Raw genomic sequence first — 21524 nt, 5'->3', positions numbered from 1 at the left:
ATGTTTTAATTAAACTGATTTAATAATTGAATTTTAATATTTCAATATTTTAATATTTATAGTCTAAGTTTTTAATTAAATTTATTTTTATGTTTTCAGCTGCTATGGATTTCAAGAAGGAGGAGGATTGTTATAATAATAATAATAGCTGCCAATTACAGGGTTGTCTTACTATAAGAAAGTAATCATTATTTGTCTTATTATGAGGAAGAAATAATCATCATTCAACATGCCAGTATTGTAATGCTAAAGGAAAAATGTGGGTTCCTGTTATAGCCTGGTTTAGTAGATGTGGGTGGGTTATATATGTCCATTAGAGAAAAATGACATATTTTTAAAGGATTGGGAATCTCAAAACACTTATTAATAAAAAAATGAAATTAACATGTAGACTCTAGTTTTTAACAAGTTATTTTGCAGAAACATGAGGCAAGTATGTTACTGGGGATTTTGAATGAAGAAGTATCAATAGTTGTTATAATCTGAGAAATATTTTTTTAAATACTCTACCATGAGGAAAATCAAAAGTTTATGCATACTTTTTCCTAATCCGTTTTTCTTTTTCTATTTTTTCTTTTTTCCTCATATATTTTTTCTATTAATGTTAAGAAAACCTTTTAATATAATAAAGAATACTAACAAATGAAGGAAAATTGCTGTTGATCTTGTGTGAGATGCTTTGGGAACCTTTCTGGTGGAGAATAAGGTGTTTTTAATAAATAAAAGGATGACGTGAACATCACTTAGCACTCCCAGTTCTGAGCTTTTGAAAAAGAGTCATGCGTGCAGCTCAGATAAAATCACTCTTGGAGAAAATGAATACAGTTAAGGACCTTCCAAGGATGCTGGAAATACAATTACCTCACATTAATTTCATATCTGAAGTGATGAATCTGCAGACCTACTTTTGATTTAAATAAAATGGAGTGAGGGCAGAGTAATGATAGACATTACTTCAGTTTTGTTTAATGGCACGCTAAGCTACCATCAAGCACAATTTTCAAGTCATCTTTTTTCCCCTTTGATGACTTCATCCTATTTCTACCACAAGTGATCAGCCACATCCAGTTGAGCTTTATGCATAGCGATGCAGTGACCTTCTAGCACTTGCCAACTCTGCGTTATATATTCCATCCACCCAAACCAGATAAACAAAGCAGCTCCATCTTGACTTTTTACTGCCATTTAAATATGATTTTTTTGCATACTTGTTTTATTTTTCCTGTTGCTCTCTCTATGTGTGTGTATATATGTTAAATAAAAGAGTGCTGGCAAATTTGAATGCATAAAAGATTCAAGAGAAATCCCCCTAAGAAGAAAGTGCAGGCTTGTTTTATAATTAACTGGAAATGCGGACTGCTGTCAGTTCTTAACTACAAATGCCTCTGCTGCCTCCTGCTCCTCTCCCTCTGGTTTCTAACCAATATTATGTGACTTACTGGAAATAGAGCTGTGCCAGTAGTCAAAAACCAATGTAAAATGTGAAATTATGATGAGAATGCAGTTTGGCACAAGTGAGTCTTCTCTATTCTCTTTCTGACCAAGGCACAGACTGCTCCATGAATGACTATTCGCTGGACCATGGACTCACCATCATAGATATACCACCACCTATGCCACTTTCGAAGATATGGGTTGTCCAAACTGCAAGTGGCAGGTTATGAGATGGTCATTATTGACACTCTCCGAAGATTGAGGTGCTCTCACTGCCTATTACAGGGAAAACTAGTTGATTCCTAATCCATCTAAAACATAGATGTGTGGTTTTCATCTTAAAACAAGCATCTCAAGCTCTGAGGATTACTTGGGAAGGAATCCACTGGAGCACTGCAGCACACCCAAATACCTAGGAGTTGCCCTGGACCTGACCTACAAGAAGCACTGCTTGAATATCAAGCAAAAAGAGGGTGCTAGAATCAATATCATACGAAACCTGACTGGCACAATCTGGGGATCACAACCAGATATAGTGAAGACATCTGCCCTTGCACTTTGCTACTCTGCTGCTGAGTATGCATGTCCAGTGGGAACATATCTCATCATGATAAAACAGTGGATGTGGCTCTTAATGAGACATGCTGCATTATCACAGGATGTCTATGCCCTACACCACTGGAGAAACTATACTGTTTAGTTGGTATTGCACCATCTGCCGGGAAGTAGCAGCCAATAATGAAGGAACCAGGGTAATGACATCTCCGGCCCATCCCCTGTTCGGATATCAGCCAGTATGCCCATGTCTCAAATCAAGAAATAATTCTGATATGATAAATATGATAAATAAATTATTGACACTGAACCACATGTGGTGAGATATGTAGGCTTTTCTTCCTTTACTGCACTGAAATATGAACAATCTGCTCTTCTCATGCAGCCCACAAGTCTGGTTTAGTAAGCTAGGAACCCTTCCAGACCTCAGTGTCAGGGAGCTATAATAGCTACATGAAGGAAGCAAAAAAGCTCCTCAGAGCCATGCTGGATTTAGGTCACTATATAATGGACAACCACCCAATTTGTTCATCCTTTGAATTGACTAATAGTGTGATCTTCCTGTTCACAAGCCACATTATGAAGAATGTATATCATACCCTTGCACCTTTCTCTCCATTGGCACCTGGGAATCCTGGGAAACCTGTGGAGCCCTGTAGGAAAAACACAAACATTCAGTTTACTGACAATTAAATAAATGGACAGTAACAGACATTTCATCTATCATTTACTCACTACAGATTATAATAAGAGTGATCATGGTTTTGGTGGATTTATTAACTACCTGGCCAATTGCAAAACATTTTATACTGCATGAGTAGTTACATCAGAAAAGACATGTTTAATTGGGAAACATCCATGACCATGTAGCAACTATAGCACTGAGAAAGTCCTATAAGAAAGTAGAACAGAAAAACACAGGGACAAGGCATCTGTTCAATCAGATTATTGATACATTCAACTCGACAGAATCTATTTTGACTGGCAGAACTTTTCTGGGTTTCCAACAAGGGTTAATTTATAGCTATAGTTATACCTGGAAATGCCAGGGGTTGAACCAAGGGCCTTGCCTATGCAAAGCACATGCACAGCCACTCAGGTTCATGTAAGTTGTACAAAGTGCATTATATCACGTCATATATTAATCTGATGGGACAACATACTTATCAGTATGAAAATCATTACTGGCAACTGGTCTCTTGTTAGCTTACCATGGTTCTTCAAGTCCGGAATGCATTAAAAACATTAATAATGGAATCATTTTAATACATCTATATCTTGGGTCATTTCAGTAAAGAAAAGTCAATGAATGAAAGAACAGCGATAGATAAAAATCATATATACAGGATAAATCTTTCATTATCTATTTGCATGGTCAGGACAGCAGATAGCAACCAACAAGGATAAATTGCAACAATATATATATAAAAGTCCAAAGGGTGAGGCAATTTTTTTTGTAAAATTATAATGCATGAAACTGCCATACCAAATTAATTCATTCAACCCAACATTGGCTGCTCCACAGGTGGGGAAAGTGTGACCCTCCAGATGCTATTAATGAGACTGCAACTCTCATATGTTTTAGCTAGCATAGACAATGGTACTTTGGCCTTGTGCTTGTTCTGCCTTGTATCTGCAGGAAGATGATACGTATTTAATTAAGCATGATGATGACCAAAATGTAAAGGAGTACACAAGTGCCCCGGGGCTTGACTCTTCAGGCCTTAGATAATTGATTTAATAGTACTTTCTGATTTGAACAGAAATTATTGTAAACCTTGTTATTTAGATATTTTAGAAGCATATACTGTTATACAAATACATAACGTTTCAGAAGTGTTAAGAAATAAATAAATGAATACATGACAATGTAATATAATGAATTCTCATGTATACAATACTAATTTACTAACAAAGGGAACTGATTTCAGTGGAAAAGAATATTGAAAGCGTACTGGATACAAGAAGATATGACAAGTTTTGACATTGGATGACAAAACAAATGTATCTGCTTTGCTATAGCGGATATTTGGAACTTTAAAATTTTTTAGATGATGTGTATAATAATACTTATGTGGAATATATGGATGTAACAACTATAGCATATGTGTGTGTGTATATATATATATTCTCTTATCTCCCCAAACCACTGTCTCTTCTTCAGTGATACAGCAGATATTTATATTACTAATCTACTAGCCAGAGCTCCACAACTCCCACCTCTTTTTAGTTTTATCTTTTTGTGTGTGTGAACAATATTATATGTTTCAATTTTTTTAAAAAAAGATTATAATAATTTATTTATTTATTTAAAAAAGAAAGCTTCTTCCAAGGTTAGTGCACTCAGTGGAGTGGACAGAGGCATTATGGGAGTGCCTGTCAACTTCTGCTTCTACTGAAAATATTTTGCCTTTGACGTTGGAGCAAAGAACTGTTCTGGGCCACACTGACATGGCCCTAGTATTGCAGCCAAGCAACACAGAAAGACCATAAGACTGTGAGGCTCACAGATGAAATCATAGCACAAAACCCGAAGCTTGCAATATAATTTAATGGCCATACTTTTCAAGGGTTTTCAACATTTTCAACCCTCTTGAAAATATTAAGCCATGAACACTGCCTAATTTCAGTTTTAATGTAATGAAGATTTGGCTTAATAAAATTCAATCTGACACCTCTGTTTCGGGGGGGAAGGCCACAGATTTTCTTTGAAGTATGTCGTTTGTGTTCACACTTTGAATAATGGAAGATCTCTTTGATCTTAAGAAACTGCATGAGAGTTTTGAAGCAATGACAGTGAAAAATAAAGAAAAAGGAAAAGATGGAAATCTCAGGCGTTTAGGTTAAAAAAGCAGGTGCATCAAAGCCCTATGTTTGAAGATGAATATTCTTGATGAATACTTTCCATGGCAATAGCAGTATATCACATTAATACAGACTGTTGCCTTAAAAGAGGACAAAAAGTTCACCTGAAGAAAATGAAAGGAGATTCATAATAAACATGGATGCCTAATACTTAAAAGGGGCTTAATATTATCTTTCCATTTAAAGTTTTACAAAAAAAACCCCCACTAATAATTAAAAAACCTGTGGTACTTTTCATGCAATGAATTAGCAAACATATCACACAGGACCAGGTAGTTATTCAGGATAGATGTTCTAGCAGATGGGTCTATGGTTCCATCTGTATCTATCAGTCTATTTTATGTGCTTTAAAGATGTAACACTGACTCTTTTTTAACAGCAGTTAACTAATTAAAAATCTGAACTGAGAATGTGTGGTTCAACTATCTTTTTCTCTCTGAAATGTTTTTCTTTCTTCCCCCACAGGAGGAACTGTGATTAGGGTTAGTGTTCATCGAGGTCTAAAATACGAATGAATCTAACTCTCAGATTCTCCTGTTCATTACCAGGAGTGTGTTCATTACCATAGAAAATTATAGCAGAATGTCCTGAAGGATTGTGCTACAAAACATTGACAAAATTCTTAAAGATTTAAATGATCAAGAATGTATCCAAAATGGTATAGAGGATCTGAGTATAACATTCTACTACAGCTGGCCACCGCACTTGCAGTTTTGATTATTGTAGGTTTAGGGAGCAAAGCAGAGGAGATATCACTCACTCATCCTCCCAAGGTCTTCTGATTTGTAGATCTGGTGGTAAGGGGTGCCAACAGTTGGCACTACTGCTCTGCTTCAGTGAAGTAGGATAGCAGATATTTCAGCTGTCCCTTCCCCAAACCTCCTGCTTTATAGACTGGAAGGAGGTTGGTATATTCATTGCTGCTGCTCTGCTCTACAGAGACTCTGGGTAGATGGTCTGGAGTTAGTCATTGTTTATCCATTTGGGTAGCTGGCAAATAATTGACAATGGTAATAATGATAATGTTCGGAAAATGGACTACGGACAGGCTTCCAATTGTGTTGTGCTCACTGAATTTGTTTCTACATAAGGCTAGACAGCCAGCATTATTGCACTTTTCATTAATGTACTTTTATTTTGAAACTAATTTTGTTATCAATTTACTGTGTTTTATATGTATTAATGTATGTATTATTTATATGTAATGGCATTGAATTGTGCCGGATGTAAGCCACCCTGAGTCCCTCCTCGGGGGTTGAGAAGGATGGGGTACAAATGTTTGAAATAAATAAATAATACATTTATCCCCCTTAGTGAGGATTCTTCACTCTTAATCCCCACAAATATGTACTTCATGCTTTTGGAAGTCATATCAATCATTCTACATGGAAATCTATTTAACATGTCTTTCCTGCGATTAAAATGTTGTGACTAAACTCCTAGGTGCCTATTTGGTTATACTTAAAGCAGGAATGGGTGACTATAAGAGTCTAGGAGGCCACACTATTTCTACAGAGGAACACAGAGGCCACATCTTATGACTATGCAGCATATCTACTTTGTTTTTATGTCCCCATCTCTGAAAAAGCCTTTATACAACATTTTAAAAAATACTACACTTTGCATATCTCTGGCTTACTGGGATGATACCACTTTGTGGTATTGCCCATTCTGATTTAGCATTTTTGCACACATGTGTTCCATCCCCTGCTTTTCCTACAAATCATATAAATCTGTCGTCCTTTTACAAAGGGATGACTCCCAAATGCAATGGTACAAAGACATACTGTTGCCTCAGGAGCACAGTACTGTGTGTAAGATGCAACTTAATCAGACATCTTTCTCAGGAAACAAACTTAAATGCTAAACAAGAATGGGCAGTCTTCAAAGTTTTTTTTCCCTTTTTAAAATGCCATCTTTACCTATGGAGGCCAATGTGCTTTGTACACAAATAAAAGTTCAGACGAATAGCAGTCTCCTCCCCCTTTTAACCTATGCTTCCTTTTCTAGAGTAGTAAGGTATACATACTTATAACTAGAAACAAAAAAAGTCCCAATGAATCTACTAAAAGACAGAAAAAATATTATTAGTTTACAAGTGACAACCCAGATAGATAGATCATTATAATATTGTTTGCCTACCTTAAGAGTGAATGATTTTTACAAGTAGAGGTACAGCTGATGTTTATACTGAGCACATAGTTTGTCATCCATTTATAGCAAAGTGAAACCTATTAGAGTCATTTTTATAGTCTTCAAGCCTCAACAAGAAACTCCAATGATTTTCTTAAGGAAACATGTGTATTTGTGAGACCTCCAGGAACTGCAGATTTTGCACACTGTAGGAATGCAGCTTCCTCCCTAATACTAACTCTTTACTCATACAATAAACCATCTCATCAAAAATTGAAAGAACTGTCCTATATCTTTGTGTCTTACGATTGATAGGTTTGATGTGACAGCAAAGAAGACTGAACTGTGGCTCCAGACGTGCAAAGGCTGGCTACCCCAATTTATTTTGTCACTGTGATTTAGAATGGGGCAGTGTCATATCTTAGCTTCATAGCTGTATGGCTCTCAACACAACTACCACCATGATTAAGTTGGATGAACTGAATTAAACTGGATTATTAGATCACCTCCTCATTTGGGAAAATGTAAACCACATGTGGACTTCATTATAGATACAATATAACTTCTCATTCAGGATGATGAATGCAACATGTGGACTTAATTACAGATACAATATATATGGATGCTTACCACTTGCTTAAAACTGCTGCCCCACATAACTCAAACAACCTTTAACACTGCATTTAGCACATATGTTTTCCAATACTGACATTTAGAGAACAAATTTACCTTTGGCCCTTGTCTTCCTGGATATCCTGGTAAACCTGGAACACCAAGCTTGCCCTGTAGGTAAAGAAAGGGGAAATGATAGTTTTTCACTTGGTTCATGGTATTCAAGTGGCAATTACACAATTTATCAAATTAGACCTGAGACCAAAGAGTTATCAATCCTTGTAGGCACACTAATCTTCCTCTCACCTCTGATTAAGGCTCTGTCTACACTGATCATGTAATACAATTTGAAGCTAGCTTCAAACTGTGGTGGCCAAAGAGCAAACTCCCACAAAAGCACGATAAAGAAATCCCTTAATGTGCATTACTACTTTGTAGTTCTGTATTTATCATCCAGGTCTCAAACTGGTTCCAGGATTTCCTATGCAGTCATCTGCACGGTGGAACTACTTTCAATACTGGTTTGAAATTGCATTAAATGGTCACTGTAGATGAGGTGTGAGATATTAATAGACCTTTTTATTTCCAAAACTTTGTGAAACCCATTTAATCAATGAAGACAGCAAGAGGGTGAAAGAAATACATGCATATGACATGCAAATATGATTCTGTTAGGATGAATGTCATTTGTTCTGGATCATCTCAAGTTTTGAAGTTTCTGGGTCAAAATTTGTGACCTAAGGACTGCCTTTGGTAATATGATTAAGAATTATACCTAAAGAACAACTGTTCATAGCTCATCATTCAGACACACACATGAAGAAATTTTCCTGTTTGAAAAGTAAGAGTAATCTTAGCTAAAGGGGCTCTGACAAATGTGAAATTAGTAGACTACTCTTTTTCATTCAAAGACGTAAGCTAAGGAACACTAAGTCCACTTCTACATGACTACAAAATGTGGGGCAGAACTGGCATGCAAAATGCCAGTTCTAGTCACATTGTGGCCCAATAGGGACACCCCAAACCATCTTAGTTGTGGGATGATGTTCCTACTGCCTAGTCACACTAACGCCAGTTTGGTGTCACTAGGCGGGGAGTGAATATCATTCTGTTTTCCATAGTATTGCTGCCAGACAAAATGAGGGAAAAGGCATCTTACATGGTCTACAGCTTCCTCTTCCTAGTTCCATGCCATTTGACTGAGACAGTCATCCCACATGCCCGGGCCTAAAACAATGGTGAGTATTGGATAGCTGACGAGACACCCACTGCCAATTCTGCATAGGGATCAGTGGTGGGCTTCTGCACTTCCAAAATGCAGGAGGAAACCTAATCCTGATGTAGGATTCTGGCTTTACCCTTATTTTTTAAACTTAGGATAGAGCCACATTAAGTGGCTTTCCCTGATTTAAACTGGGACAACCTGCATACATTTTATAGATGCCTGCAGGTTGATCTGATTCCACACTGAGTTAAATGGTCACTTTAGATGTGCCTTAATGTACATGCTTTTAGCCAGAAAGTGAATGTAGAACATAGTGAAAGGTGACACTTGGATCCACCCAGACTGAAAAGGAAAGAGGAAGCAAAGAAATACATATACTCCTTGGTGAGGTTCTGCAAGTTGCAGCAAGAAATCAAAGAATAATGGTAAGCTAGAACAATTTTTTTTGCACACAGTCCTTTCCTCTTGTCCATCCAAACTGGATTATACAGAAACACTTCACCCGCCTACAATCTCCTCTTATGGGCCGAAACATTCATTTTACAAACAATCTAGCTTTTGGGTCCACTTATTACAGGACAGACAGAGCTAGACGTGTTTTGGCAAAATAAAACTAGCTAGGGAATTTCATTCTAGTCTCTATGGCTGTATTTATCAAACCTGGAGGAAAGAGCCAATAAAAACCAAAACTAATAAAATATAGCCTATTGATCTGAAGACTATGCCTCTAGGATATAAAATAGAATTCCACACACAATTATGTCCATTTACTAGTGTGATCTAACACCCCAAATCAACAGAAATAGAGGCAGGCAATGGGGAATCGGTTGCTCGTGGAAACAAAACATTTTTCTAACCAATGGTTACTTATAATAATTTCATTATAATTTCTACCAACTTTACTGCTGCTCTTAGCTCTAATCTTTTAGAAATGTTTGTAAAACTTGGAATCTACACTTTTAAAATTGTTACACTAGGTTACTGAGACAACATCTAAAGGTGAAAGAGGGTGACCCAAATGGGAATTACCCAAAGAAAGAAAGAAAGAAAGAAAAAAGAAAAATGAAAAAAGAAATAAAGAAAGATATTGTTGCTGAAAATATTGTCATAGATGTAGTTAGTGTGTGATACACGAACTTTGTGATACACAAACTTTTGAAATAATAGATTAAAAAACCCTTTGCGATGCTATATTTTTATGAAAAGGGAATCAATCAAAAACATGGATTGGATCCAAAGCTGTCCCTCCGGCAGCTTTGACTAAATCTATAATAGATGATAAAGCTATAATAGAACAAGGGTTAAACTAAAACCAAGGATCATGTTCCATCTGTGGAAAAATATTTGGTGGTGCAGGACTTCTCTGTTGGTAAATAGTATTGCCTCCTTTTGTTTATATCATGGCTACAGATGCATCTTTAACTTTTAACAGTTACTTAATGAGTTTATATACTCATCCTTTTATCTTGCAATTTATGTTTGATTGATAATTTAAATGGAAGATAAGTGAGAATCAGTTTTCATAATGCTAGAATACATAGGTTCTACAGGAGTTCAACTTATACTTGTACAATTATATGTGGGGGAGCGGTAATGGTTTTTTGTTGGACCAGGATTCTGGGAGATTTCAGTACAAAACACACTGAAACCCATGGGGTCACATTTTCTCAGCCTCAGGCAATGGAAAACCTCTCTGAACAAATCATACTTTGGAAATCCTGTGATATGTTTGCCTTAGGGTCACTGTAAGTTTGAAAAAAAATTAAGGCATGCAAAAAAGAGCAACAATAAAATGACAATGGATAAATGTAATAAACAAATAGAAGTATTGAGGACATTGAGTTGATGTTTTATGGTTTATTTTTTGATTTTATTGGCATTGAATTCTTGCCAGAGTTGTAGGACGCCATGAATATCCTGAGGGGCGAAAGGTGGGGTAAAAATGAAGTAAATAAAATAAAATGAACTCCTGTATTCTAGTATTATGAAAACTCATATTGAAATTCTTTTGCAAACATTCACAAAATAAAAGAGCAGCTTTCCCCTTCCACCCATATGTCTTTGCATCCAATTCTACATTTATCATCATATTTCTATACCATATACACAGATGGAAGAAGATGAATAGGAATTTGCCTTTGGGGGGGGGGGGGGGTCAGAATTGATAGTCATTATTCTATTTTTAATAGAAGTGGGTTTTAGTTTGAATTCAGTCATGAAATTCCAATTATGTTTTCATTCATCCGTAATTATAATATTGCCTTTCTTGATGCATGACCTTGTTAACAGCTGGCAGGATGTCTTGCAACATTGTGGGGACCATTAATTCCTGCACAGTTCCCAAAAGTTAAGTGAAGCTGAGAGGAATGCCTTCTGGAGTGAGTGACCTAACTTTTGAGGTATTTTTATACCACCTTATAAAGGTCACCAGTATCAAATAATAAACAAAGTACTTTCCTTCTCTTATCAAATTTCTAGATCATTGACTGGTTTTTCTCAGAGGAACCCTGAGAATTGCTGAAAGATATGAGTAAAAATCCTTACAAGAAATATCAAGCTGACCTCCTTGTAAAACAGAAATGTACTTGCATGAAAACTTAAATTCATAATGACTGTAGCTTGTGTCCAGGAATGGCAGGGCATATGAAAGTAACTTGTGAATGGTGAAAAACACATTAGTTCTTCTTTGGTTAAAAGAAGAGCCACAATCTAGCAAGCACAATCTGGCAAGCATCAATTATATTTCCAAGAGATATGTGTATACACACTTATATATGGTTGTGTATACTCAGCACCACCATGACACAGAAATAAATAAATGGGGAAAAATATAAAATATTGCTTAAAATCCTGGAGTAAAGGAATATATGGGAAACATGAAAATGAACAGGGCTCATTTAAATTAGGACCAACAGCAAACTGTTTTTAAAAAAATAAAAGGAAGAAAAAGCAAGATTTCTGATGCAGACTGGGGCCGCTGCACTGTTTTTAATTAGAGGGAAAAATACTAGTCATTCACAAGTAAACTCTTTAAAGAATGTGAAAAGAAAATTGAAAACAAAGTTCTTACTACAAACTTACTACAAACTGTCCCTGTTTTCTGTCCCTTTGACTGATATCTTTCTTACATGTTCACAAAAAAAGCAGTAGTAACTATATCATTATCATTCAGTACCAAATGCTCAATCCATCCACATTCATTGCATTAGGAATCTTCTTAACAACATACTGTATATTTTATCTCTATTTTTGTATGCAAGAACTGAAAACCAAGCCAATGGGTAAAATAAAATTTGAAACTAGAGAACAAGCCCTATGAGAAGCGGCTTAAAGAGCTGGGCATGTTTAGCCTGAAGAAGGCTGAGAGGAGACATGATAGCCATGTATAAATATGTGAGAGGAAGTCAAAGGGAGGAGGGAGCAAGCTTGTTTTCTGCTACCCTGGAGACATGGAACAATGACTTTAAACTACAAGAAAGGAGATTCCATCTGAACATTAGGAAGAACTTCCTGGCTGTGAGAGCCATTCAGCAGTGGAACTCTCTCCCCTGGAGTGTGGTGGAGGCTCCTTCTTTGGAAGCTTTTAAACAGAGGCTGGATGGCCATATGGGGTGCTTTGAATGCAATTTTCTTGCTTCTTGGCAGGGGGGTTGGACTGGATGGCCCATGAGGTCTCTTCCAACTCTATGATTCTATGATTTCCCTTCTCTCCCCTCCCCCATATTTTAATTGTTTTAAACATAAAAACTCACAGATAAACAACACGCAGACAACAGTAGCAACAATTGCGCAACATATACATCTCTTCTCTAATTACATCAGTGTTTCTCAAACTGTGCTCTTCCAGAAGTTTTGGATTTCAGCTTCCAGCCATTTTACCAGCTGTTAGGAATTGTGGGAGCTGAAGTCCAAGACATCTGTGCTTCTCAATCTGGAGAAGCACATTTTGAGAAACACTGAATGACATATACAATCCCTTCCACAGTACAGAAAATGTGCAGGGAACCACAGATAAACTTCCAGTTCCCTGCACATTTGCTGCCCACACAGGGGGCCAAAACCTCACATACCCCCATAGCAATGCTGAACAAGCATTGCTATGGGCGTATGGCCACTGCATCCCTTCCCTCCCTCACCATCTTTTCTTGCTATTGAGCAGTGTTTCCCAACTGTGCTCCTCCAGGTGTTTTGGAAATTCCAGCAACTTTAGTAGATGTTAGGAATTGTGGAAGCTGAAGACCAAAATATTTGAAGAACACCATTTGAGAAATTCTGCTGTAAAGGCTGGGGCTTCTAAGGGCTTTGTTCTGCATCTAAAGGATGTGACAGAGTTTTTAGAGAAGGGAGCCCCTCCAGAGCACCAGGTGTCGTTTACATGCAAAACAAAGCCCCTAGAAGCTTCCACACCCAGTAAGCTTGTTGTTGTTGTTCATTCGTTCAGTCGTCTCCGACTCTTCGTGACCTCATGGACCAGCCCACGCCAGAGCTCCCTGTCGGCCGTTACCACCCCCAGCTCCTTCAAGGTCAGTCCAGTCACTTCAAGGATGCCATCCATCCATCTTGCCCTTGGTCGGCCCCTCTTCCTTTTGTCTTCCACTTTCCCCAGCATAATTGTCTTCTCTAGGCTTTCCTGTCTTCTCATGATGTGGCCAAAGTACTTCAACTTTGTCTCTAGTATCCTTCCCTCCAGTGAGCAGTCGGGCTTTATTTCCTGGAGGATGGACTGGTTGGATCTTCTCGCAGTCCAAGGCACTCTCAGAACTTTCCTCCAACACCACAGCTCAAAAGCATCGATCTTCCTTCGCTCAGCCTTCCCTAAGGTCCAGCTCTCACATCCGTAGGTGACTACAGGGAATACCATGGCTTTGACTAGGCGGATCTTTGTTGCCAGTCTGATGTCTCTACTCTTCACTATTTTATCGAGACTGGACATTGCTCTCCTCCCAAGAAGTAAGCGTCTTCTGATTTCCTGGCTACAGTCTGCATCTGCAGTAATCTTTGCACCTAGAAATACAAAGTCTGTCACGGCCTCCACGGTTTCTCCCTCTATTTTCCAGTTGTCAATCATTCTTGTTGCCATAATCTTGGTTTTTTTGACGTTTAGCTGCAACCCGGCTTTTGCGCTTGCTTCTTTCACCTTGATTAGAAGGCTCCTCAGCTCCTCCTCGCTTTCGGCCATCAGAGTGGTGTCATCTGCATATCTGAGGTTGTTAATGTTTCTTCCAGCAATTTTCACCCCAGCTTTGCATTCATCCAGCCCTGCACATCGCATGATGTGTTCTGCATACAAGTTAAAAAGGTTGGGTGAGAGTATGCAGCCTTGCCGGACGCCTTTCCCAATCTTGAACCAGTCTGTTGTTCCGTGGTCAGTTCTGACTGTTGCTACTTGGTCCTTGTACAGATTCCTCAGGAGAGAGACAAGGTGGCTTGGGATGCCCATCCCACTAAGAACTTGCCACAATTTATTATGATCCACACAGTCAAAGGCTTTAGAGTAGTCAATGAAGCAGAAATAGATGTTTTTCTGAAACTTCCTGCCTTTCTCCATTATCCAGCGGATATTGGCAATCTGGTCTCTCGTTCCTCTGCCTTTTCTAAACCCAGCTTGAACATCTGGCAACTCTCGCTCCATGTATTGCTGGAGTCTTTCTTGCAGGATCTTGAGCATTACCTTACTGGCATGAGAAATAAGGGCCACTGTACGGAAGTTTGAGCAGTCTTTCGCATTTCCCTTTTTTGGTATGGGGATATAAGTTGATTTTTTCCAGTCTGATGGCCATTCTTGTGTTTTCCATATTTGCTGGCAAATGGCATGCATCACCTTGACAGCATCATCTTTTAAGGTTTTAAACAGTAAGCAGCCTTTTAAAAACTTTTACAGCCAGGAAAGGGGGCGAGGGAGAGGAGTATGTCACTATTATTTCCCCTCCATTTGCTTGATATTAGTGGACCTTGAGCCCACAAGGTGGGATTGCCGTGGAGATTGCTGTTGAGAACACAGATAGTCTTCACTGGCCCCACTCCAGTGAAAGGTGTGGATCTTTGGAGGGATTATTATTATTTTAACCTGGAATAAACCATTATCAGGATTATTTCAATACAATCTGCATTATCATGAGGCATTGGTTGGACACCTCATGATAACGTACCCCTTCAGTGTAGATGGGGCCTAAGTCTAAACTACAAGCAAATATACATAAATTAATTTTAAAAGTTGATTTCTTTTGTTTTTCACTTTTTCTATAATTTAGCATATTTTCTTCCACCTTCTGTCTCACAAATAGTAGAAGTCTGGTTATTTTAACATTAGCAAATAAATATTTCAACAGTTTATATTTCCGAATGTACGAAGTTATCACCTCCTATACATGTAGGAGTTGACACAATGTGAAAAAGGGGCTGAGGTATTTTGTACATAATATTCAAGTTCTCCCTAAGTTATTGAGAAAACACACATATGTGATCCACATATGCTGTACAAGCATGTTCTACAAAGAATTCTATTTGAACAACATGGAATTTAAAAATGGAATAGTGGTCCATGTTGCACCTGCCTTTTCTAATTTAGAACATAGTATTACACTAGAAAATCCTCATCATTTCATAATTATGTACTGTTACTGCATTACTAACCTTTTCTCCAGCCTGACCAGGTCCGCCTGAGTCTCCTGTTGGGCCTGATCGACCTTTTGGTCCTTCCGGGCCATCTTCTCCTCTAGGACCTAAAGGACCAACTTCTCCCTTTAAAAAAGTTTTGTAAATATAATGTAAAAAACAAGCTACACGTTTCTATGAAATGATAGTGTAATGAGTATTTAATAACATGAGTATGTGCAAGGAGAAGAAAAAGAGAGGACCTTAACTGAAATCCAGAAGCTTGCCTAATTAACTCCTCCTATTTTACTTAAATTATTCCCCCCAATAAAAGGATGATTGGCAGCACCCTCAAGCTTCTTTTATTGGTTCTGGTTGAAATATCTCAAAATGTGACAGTATTGTGGGGAGAGATACCAACCATCAGCATGTTAGATAGAGACATGGTAAGTTCCAGCCCATGCCCTGCATCTGAAAAGCCAAGGTGGTTTCACCATAGTTTTAACCATCAAACATACACATATTCAGGCTCAACGTCCACTGTTCATAGTTTAGTGCTTTCTTAACTTAAAACAATGATTGCCGATAATATTTTAAAAACCTGTGAATTTAAGACATATTCATATGATTTATATAAAAAGTTATCTATATTCATGGCAATTGACAATGATGTTTTTGTCTCAATATTAAAACACCCACAACTGCAACAGAAAGGTATGCACTTTTGTGGAATAGTGGGTTTTGTTTTACAAAGACTCTTGGAATCTAGTTGCACATTTGCATGGAAGTGTGTCAACATGACTTAGGTTCAAAAAGGCCTAGCTCAGTGTTAGATCTGCCTCCACTGCACTGTGTCATCATACTGAATATTTTAACTTTTTCCTGTAGCAGTGCATAATAATGAATCCATCCATTCATCAAAGGTGAAGAGGCATATTGTGGCTGAGTTGTAAGTCGACTCCAAGAACCTCCTGAAGTCATCCATTGAGGGGGGAAACCACCCACTATCTGCATAATACTTCATCTTCATTAGCAAAGCTAGTTTCTGTTTCTCAGACTTTGGGGAACTGGGCTTGAAAGAGAGAGATCATGTACATATGTGAATGAGAGAAGGAGAGGGGGGAGGGGACTTACTCTGTCACCTTTAAGGCCCATGTCACCTTTAAATCCAGGGAAACCATCTTCACCCTAAAAGAAGAGAGAAAACGTGTTACATTTGTATTTAGAAACAGAATGGGAATGATTTAAGAATCTGAATGAATCCATGAAAATAATGTATGTTGCAGCCATAGTTATTTTTGCTCTAACTCTCAATAATTTACACTACTAAAGTTGGATCATAACATGCCAAATAATTTTAGCATGGCAGTTTTTCTATCAGAATGAAAACCTCTTATTGCCATAGCTGAATTGAATTACATTTGAGCATTAAATGGGAGAGTGAATAATGAGAAAGGTGCTTAAGGCAAAGGGAAAATTCATTTTTAAATTCATCAAGAAGCTTTTCATTACAACATTGCTCTTCAGTATTACAATGCCCTCCTTATATTTTCAGAATTAGAATTTGGGCAGTTCCTCCACGAGACAACTGACATTCAAAGGTCAACTAGGATGTGGCCCAAAGATGTTAGCTAATCATTCAAAGCTGATTAACACAATCATATTTCTTTTGTGTCAGTGATGTCATCCTGATGGCAAAGATAGGAACTGGGAGATTGGGAAATCAAACTTCCTCAGTATAGGAACCCTCAGACAATTTTGAATGAAGCCTATACTTCAGAGTATTGATCCCATGAAAATGACCTATTTTTTTCTACACCTATTTAGATCATGTTTATGGCTATGGACTTTATCACAAGAGTCTGGCAGAGTGGAAGTTCTCAGGATAAAAGTGTCTGTGGCCAGTACTTATCACACAACACTATGTTGGCCCTGCTGCTTTGCATCCCATCTGTTAGTGTAGTGCACCTTTTCACTGATGGTTAAAACCCATCAATGACTCTTGATCCCACTGCCTCTTCATTGCTGGTTTCTGGACTACTATTATTCTGCAGTAGCTCCAATATCAATGGGAATTACTCTCCTCCTCCCTCCCCCTGCTTTCATGCTATTCTATTAAAAATGAAGTATGGCATAAAGCAGGAAAGCAGGGTTATGGGGCTCATGCGGAAGACAGATCACAGGATGAAAGCCTGCCCAAGCAATGCTGTTGCCTTAATGCAAATAAGTGTGATAATGAATGTTTGAAAACCAGTATGTTGTATTGTTGAAGGCGTTCATGGCCTGAATCACTAGGTTGTTGTAGGTTTTTCAGCCTGTATGACCATGTTCTAGGCCTGATGTTTTGCCTGCATCTGTGGCAAGCATCCTCAGAGGTTGTGAGGTTTTGGAATGGAAACCAGTATGTTTCCATTCCCTACACTAATTCAACTGTAGCAAGACAAAAAACTGGTGTGTATAAGGTCCAGTATCAGCAGGAGATGCACAGAAGATTAAGCCTTTGGATGCAACTACACTGCTTTTAGAATACCAGGAAATTTAGACAATATAACTCACTCAAGTATACTGTTTTCCTAACAGTTTCTGAAGTCTAGGATGCTGCTAAACATATTGACAATCATATCCTAGGAACCGAGGCTCACCAATTAACTAGCTGACCCAAGTAAGATTAGTGTAAGCTGTCTTGTTGTGGAGTATATTCTATTTGGCCCGGACAAGCTTGTAACAGAGGAGTGCACAGAAATGCCCACAAGCTTCTCACTGATGTATAAAGGGAAGTCAGACTGCTTCCTGTCAGTTGAGGACATCTGGTATGAACAATTGACAATAAGTACTAGCTATTGTTAAGAAAACATCAAGAAATTTGCATTCTTCTTCCACTCAAAAGAACTGTTTGTCTTGCATTCCCCTCTAGTCAGAAACGTCTTACTTTCCATCACTAAAAAAAGCTTTTTGACAAGACTAAAAAATCTAAACAAACAAATGAAAGGACCTTATCCCTCTGTACACCAACCAAGGCCCCATCTACATGGCCATATAAAGCAGTTGCAGAATGCAGCTTAACTGCACTGAGTTGCATTATGTGGCAGTGTAGACTCATATAATCCAGTTCAATGCAGTTAAACTGCATTCTGAAACTGTTTTATATGGCCATGTAGATGGGACCTAATGAATGCTAAATACATTTAACTATCTTTAATTTCTTCCTGCTTACAAAGTTTTAAGCTGATCATGTTGATGGATGGTATGCTGCCCTGACAACCTTTGATAGGATAAACATAAATATTGAGTAAACAAACAAATGAACAGATAAATATTGCTTTGAACAGTAGTGCTTTGGGGGGGGGGGGGCACTTGGGAAATAGTTTTGCCCTCATGAAACCAGGGAATGTGTCAGTTCCATTCCAGCATCTCAATTTTCAGATATCCTTGGAGAGATACCTCCAGGGATTTTGCATCAACACATCATTACTTATGAGAAACCTCTATCCCACATTTGAAACAGTAGCCAGCCAGCTGAGATGTGTCCCTCCATTCTCATAGGCTGAATATTGAACTTAGGCTATAATCGCTCCCAGGTATTGCCCAGGACCAAGCGCAGACAGATGGGAACTAATGTTATGCAACTGCCTGTGAAGGCAAACTATTTTTTAGCTAGAGGAAATTCCCAAGAGTCACTGGGTTGATGGCACAGAGCCTGAAGCTTTCTAGGATGGCTCAAATGCTCCTAGGTGACTCAGAAGTGGCAGCTCCTCAGCCAGACAGCAAAATGTACAGGCTAACAATGGCATTTGAGGTTCAGTTTCATATAGAGCACCTAGAGTCAGCAAAGAAGGGATAACCCAAACCTTTTGGTCTTAGATTTTAAAATGTCCTCATCTTTTGTTCTACACTGTTCCCAACTGCCAATGAGCAATGGAAATCTAGGAAATATTGAGGCTGGCAAACAATATGTTTTCTCAGATAATTCCTACAAAGTTATAAGACACAGTTAAAAAATGTTATTGGCTGCATCTATACAGCTCCCATGTATCCAGCAAAATAAAATGAAAAACTCATTGACTTATTTTTGAAGAACAAAAAATCATCTCCAACTGGAAACAGGTCACACAAGTAGCTACACATTTTTACATCTAACAACTTATCCAATGCCTCTCAGCATGTGGACATCTATTATTAACATTAACAATATAGTGATTCAGTACACACAGCGTATGGTTTTCTATTACAGAGAGGGTCCATTTTGTATCAAAGTATAAACAATGGTTTGAACACAGCATTACCTTTTCCCCTTTGCCACCCTTTAGACCACGAACACCATCTGCACCCTTTTCAAAAACAGAGACAACAATGAGAGATTGTGAATAAATAAATTAATAACAGAACTAACAGAAATGTTGTATCCAATATACAGAAGAGCAAAAATAGCCATACCTTTACTCCACGAGGGCCAGGATAGCCAATTGGACCCTGAGGACCTGGGGGCCCCTAAAAAGCAATGGTTTATAATTACATTATGCTGTTATAAAAGACTATAATTAATCTGTTGGTTAATCAACATTTATCATTCATGAGTGGTCAGGAACATCCAAAGATTTATTTTATTTTATCTCTCATAAAGGTGACATTCACCACTAGATAGTATTTACAGACACTTGTCTTAGGTTGCTGTATTGAAAAACATTTCTAAAAAAAACTCCCAGAATTTACTTGATAGTTTCTGAATGAATCTACCATGCTACTGTCTATACCCATGATACTCCCTACTATCAAGGAATTGTAAACATTACCTTTTCCATTCTAGCATTTCTTCAGATTGCTCAATGATCACATTTACAATTGTGACAACTGAATACAAGGTTCTTTTAGTGCTGTCATTGCTTAAACTCAAATATGTACAAATACACTGGTGTTTATATGTACTAAACTCTAGACAGTTTGTGTACTCCAATTCCATTCACTCATGGTACTAAATGGACCATGTGAATGTCACAAAGGGGGCTTAGGCTTCAACCTGCCATGTTCACCTCCATGTCATGGGACAGTTCAAAATTCTGCAGCTACACTGATGAGTTGCAAATCCAATTGGCAGAGCCCGGTGAAACTAACAGTGCTTCTAATAGCATAAATTAATCAGTCATCAGAACTGATTTCAGCCCAGAATCTGGAAATCTAAGCTATAGAGTGCACACTATATGGGGCATATATTTACTCTGAAAGCTTAAAAAGATTATTGCTGTATCCTTAAAGACAGAAAGCAAAGCTATCCAAAGCATGTATTGGAGAATATATGTGAAAAGGCATGGACTTTGTCTGCAGAAAAATAGGCTTTTGTACAGCCCAGACATTCATCTCAATTGTATAATGAGTTGGCAGAAGAAGAAAAAAGAGAGAACAGTTAACTGCACTCCCCTAAGTTTTTTCAAGAAAGCATTGAAGGGAAAACTGTCAAAAATCTAAGAAACTGACAAAGAAGCTGCCTTTTACTGACTCAGACCTCCATCCACCTAGTTCAAGATTGTCTACACTGAATGACATCTCATTCCCAGGGTTTCAGACAGGAGAGGCCAAAATTCAACCAAAGGCTTTCTGACTCAAACCTGCCCTCAAATGTTCAATTACAGCCCCTACTCTTTCAACAGCTTTGCCATCCATCTCAGTAAGTATTTGCTATATACTCTCTATAACACAATTCTGTTATAATTTTCTTTCTTAACATATGAAAAGAGAGATAGCTAAACAAACAGTTAAAAAGAAATGGCTAGACTATGAACTGCTATTCAATACCCATGTAGACTTTACAGAAATGATCTAAAACACAAGAGGGCTATTACTGATTAGTCTTACAATATCAAAATGGCTTGGGCTCTTTTTTGTTCACCTACGACCATGAGCAAACACATAAACATGTCCATTTGCATGCCTTCTCATGCTGAATCACTTTGTCAGCCCAAACAGGTGAGGTATCTTCAATTAATTGTTTCAAAATAGTGTAATCTTTCACGACAGAAAAAGCTTTCCTAACATAGTAATAACTGAACGGTACTGAAAGGGAAGGAGACAGGGGCTTGAGGGAAGAGGTGAATAGATGTAAGACTGTCAAATG

At 38.0% G+C, this 21524-nt stretch overlaps 1 protein-coding gene across 1 annotated transcript in view; it reads right to left on the bottom strand.

Annotated features, from left to right (window-relative positions):
* COL11A1 (collagen type XI alpha 1 chain) overlaps positions 1 to 21524 on the bottom strand; it is a 299114-nt gene that overhangs the window by 118331 nt on the left and 159259 nt on the right. The window contains exons 27-32 of the mRNA XM_060774023.2: positions 19853 to 19906; positions 19702 to 19746; positions 16553 to 16606; positions 15458 to 15565; positions 7717 to 7770; positions 2589 to 2642 (exon numbers count right to left, since the gene is read on the bottom strand). Coding sequence (XP_060630006.2) covers positions 2589 to 2642; positions 7717 to 7770; positions 15458 to 15565; positions 16553 to 16606; positions 19702 to 19746; positions 19853 to 19906 — 369 coding nt within the window. The remainder of the gene's footprint in view (positions 1 to 2588; positions 2643 to 7716; positions 7771 to 15457; positions 15566 to 16552; positions 16607 to 19701; positions 19747 to 19852; positions 19907 to 21524) is intronic.

The sequence above is a fragment of the Anolis sagrei genome, chromosome 4 (assembly GCF_037176765.1).
Source record: "Anolis sagrei isolate rAnoSag1 chromosome 4, rAnoSag1.mat, whole genome shotgun sequence".
NCBI lineage: Eukaryota > Metazoa > Chordata > Lepidosauria > Squamata > Dactyloidae > Anolis > Anolis sagrei.
Note: the sequence above shows the minus strand (reverse complement) of the source record. Positions and strands in the feature narration are given on the sequence as shown.